Source organism: Cephus cinctus, unplaced genomic scaffold (assembly GCF_000341935.2).
Source record: "Cephus cinctus unplaced genomic scaffold, Ccin1 Ccin1_scaffold1184, whole genome shotgun sequence".
NCBI classification, from domain to species: domain Eukaryota; kingdom Metazoa; phylum Arthropoda; class Insecta; order Hymenoptera; family Cephidae; genus Cephus; species Cephus cinctus.
Window position 1 is genome coordinate 2,067,081 of NW_014333664.1, and position 3,743 is coordinate 2,070,823.

The 3,743-nt window shown below is 54.8% G+C and overlaps 1 protein-coding gene across 4 annotated transcripts in view; it reads left to right on the top strand.

Moving 5' to 3' along the window:
• LOC107272499 (nuclear hormone receptor E75) overlaps positions 1-3,743 on the top strand; it is an 89,219-nt gene that overhangs the window by 79,063 nt on the left and 6,413 nt on the right. For all 4 annotated transcript variants that reach the window (XM_015749705.2, XM_015749704.2, XM_025089761.1 and 1 more), the window contains exon 3: positions 3,319-3,463. In XM_015749705.2, coding sequence (XP_015605191.1) covers positions 3,319-3,463 — 145 coding nt within the window. The remainder of the gene's footprint in view (positions 1-3,318; positions 3,464-3,743) is intronic.

A 3,743-nucleotide genomic window follows, 5' to 3' on the forward strand; every position in this document is an offset into this window, starting at 1 on the left:
CCGGGGGGGGGGGGTACGTTAACCCCGGGGTCAGTGACCCCTCGGGCCAGTTACGTCAGCTCCGTTACCCCCGCTACCCACCACACCCGCCACTTTTGATGTCGTAACGAGTCGTGATCTCATTTTCATTTGATTGCGCGGGTATTTCGGTACTCGAGGGGTTACTGACCCCGGTGCATCTACTTTAGAATCGGGTCAACGGCTTATTATTGTGGTAGGTGTTCCGTGGCGCTGGGTATCTACGGAACTTTCCAGATAAGCACCGAGAGATTCCCATGGTTGTTATCGGCACCGGACTGAGATCCTCTCGATTCTTCTTCCCTTGCCCGAGTTCGAACACCTTCGACCTCCGAGGTCCACGTAAGAAATCGACAACGTGGTACCCCATGCTTGGACGGACGTTCCAGCCAAATATCATTGAGGTATGGTAAACGTAAAACGTAGTCCGAGATCAGTGATAGCAGCCATCGTCGGGGGTAGCACAGCGTAGTGTAGCGTAGCGTAAATGGAGATAGGTATCTAGCTCCCGTACTAGCAAATTCTTGAGGGCCGTAGTGCTGCGCGGGTTAATGCCCTCGGCGAGCGAGAGAGTGCAGGAGCGAGTAAAGGAGGTAGGGGGTGGAGAGAGAGAGAGAGGGAGAGAGAGAGAGAGAGAGAGAGAGAGAGAAGAGCGAGAGAGAGAGTGAGAGAGAGAAAGAGAGGAGAGGCGGAGCGGAGCGCCACGGTGGTTCGACTGTGCGCATGCGCAGCCGAGGGAGCTACGTACGTCACCGTTACACCGTTCGGTGCCGTTCCTCCTGTTACTTCTATCGTCGTTCCTTCTCTTGACAACTGGGCTGGCTATACACCCCACTCTACTCTCGTTACCCTCTCTACGCGAAGACTCCGAGCCCTCACTCCGGGCTACCCTGATAGCCCCACCAGGAGGCACGCCGAGTCGCACGCGGCGCTCCGGTCGTTGCCCTCTCGCGGCCACATCGCGTATCCCACACGACTTGCCCGTGTGCGCGATCTTCATATTGTGGCTGTCACGGTGAGGATCCCAGGGTGGACTAGGTGGACTAGGTGCACGCGTCGCATTGTCACTGGCAGCGCTGCACCTAGGTGGGTCCACGGTACCCTGGATCCACGGATTCGTGGTCCGATCGGGCAGGAACCTCGTGGAAAGGAAAGAAAACAATAGAATGCCTGACTTTCGTTGATACGCGTCTAGAAGGTTCCCAGTGACACGGATAGTCGCGCATGCGCGGACTCGCGGTCTCTCTACGTGACTGCAAAGGCGTTCTCGCCCTCTACTGACCTGGACAAGGGGAATGCACGCTGGTCGGGATCGATGTACTGCAACCTCCCGGCTCCACTTGCGCCGCCACCCCTCTCTGGCTTCGAACGGGGTTGCTGCCCTCGCCTGGGCACCTCGAATTGATCGTATAAATAACGAATGTACCTGGGACACCATAGTCAGGGACCTCGGGGGGGGCCTGAATCACTGGATTGATTCTGATTAGGGTATCCCTTGGAGCTCTTATGGTTTCTCAGGCCGGTAGGGTAGGTCTCTGACCTGGTCTCCCTGGACCTGGCCCAAGCTCGAGATCCACTCGGATGCCGACTCTGCGCTAGACGAATTCATCGTCTGGCTCCGATACACGTATCGGATAGCACAGCGACCAATCGGAAGTGCCGAGCATCTCCTCGCGCAGCAGATGCAACGGTACCTCGCTCTCGCTCGCTGCACGGAAGTTGAGGTAGGCGAGGTCGCGTGTCTGACGTCAGACCCTGGGCCAGTCTCACTCGAGGTTCCCGCACCGCTACGCGCGTACGTGCATCAATTCCCCATTGGCGCACTTCTTCGAGGCCGTCGGTTGCCTGCGTGCCTCGTGGCGCGCATGCGCGAGCGCAACTCACTCACCCAGTGACAACGTTTTTCGCGTTACGTAACGTCCCGGGTTCGCGAGCCCTCCCGGTCGTTGACCGATAGCAGCAGCTCCGAGTCCGCACGTATATCTGTCATAGCGGACAGGCTCTGGGTAAGGGACGTAGAGGGGCCAGGGGCGTACACACCAGTGCCAACCAAAGGGGGAATTCCGACGATGCTCGTAGAAAACAAAAAAAAAATATCACAGCAACCACGAGGCACTTCCTACCAACCTAAAAGCCGTTTACCGTACTTTTTCGTACCATGTGACATCAGGCTATGGTCGTATCGTTGAAAAGAAAAGAGATGCCCTATACGTTGCTCGAATGAAGTAATTACCAGGGTGACACGGAAAAAGAGGTCTCAGCCGTGAGTCGCGAACCTACTAGTTATTTGTGTTATTCGTGAGTGGGTGGGGAACGGGCCTTTTACCGAGTTGGCAATGATGTGGCCGAGGGGTGGCAGGAGGGGGGGTCGGGGGAACCACAGGGGACGCGCGTATCCTTAGGTAGGCCGGGGGTGGAGCGGGGAAGCAAGGGGGTGGAGCCTACAAGACGGCCAGGAACCCGTTAGTAGAGCGCTCGGAGGCGCTTAGTCGCGGCAGCACGAGAGAGGCCGATAACCCGCCTATTCGCGTCGGTAGGAGCGAGACACACTCGTCATAGGGACTCTCACTTTCACGCGGTGAACTGCTGCCGCGGGTGAACGTCCGGGAATTGGGTCAGAGGGATCCCCACCCTGCGAACCAAAGCCAATGTGCCGAGGCTCTATGCTCTCTGTGCTAGAGAGAGCCAGTCCACAGCCAAGCCTCGATAGAAACGGTTGCCTTTACAAAGTATCTCTCACGCCGTCTACGTTCGTTGTGCCACGATACGCCGTTCGCGTACGACGATCTTAAAGCAATTGTACAAACATATATATATATATACTGTTGTTCGAACGAGCCTCCACGTTGTCTGCCGGAACGCACGTTTTGGACTGTCCGTTCGGTTGGGAAGTTCCGACGCGGTGTTTACGGTTATCTAAACTCGCTCTTGTTTTGTTGTGTCCGCTGTGTATGGCGGCGACAGCTGAAGATACCGTGTGATATAACTTGGTGTGACTTTTGCGACGGGAGAGAGAGAGAGAGAGAGAGCAACGGGTGGGGATAGGACGATCAACAGAGACACGTAATAGTTTGTGTGAATTTGAAGATTTTACAGTTCGCGATTAATCACAGTGATTCGTATATCGCGCGAACTCGACGATTGACTTTATTTGCAAAGGGATTTGGCGAGCGAGGAATTTTCATGGGGTGCTTGTGCGAATGTGACCTGGCCGCCCCGCGTACGGGGAATGATTGCTCGTCGGGATCGTCCTCGGATAGCGACAGTCAAACTGACGAGGGATTTGCTGGTGATTCGCAGGGTTTCTTCCGGAGGAGTATTCAGCAAAAGATACAGTATCGGCCCTGCACCAAGAATCAACAGTGCAGCATTCTGCGCATCAACAGGAATCGCTGCCAGTACTGCCGCCTCAAGAAGTGCATCGCTGTCGGCATGAGTCGAGACGGTGAGTAATGAGATTTTATAATTTACATTTTTTTTTTTATTCCAACATTTCATTTGTCGCTCGACCGCGTCGTGCCTTTGAGTATTAATAACTGTGGTATCTATCAGCGAGAAGAAAGCTAGACGCGATAACGTTTTTGACGGTCCTTATCGTCGATACGAAAAATCGTAACGATTCTTGGCTGGGTTGAATAACATGTTTATCTTGTGGCAATTGTTTACGCGCGTTGCCTAAATAGGTTGTGGATTACGGTTGTGGTGGGGATGACGAGGGACAGAGG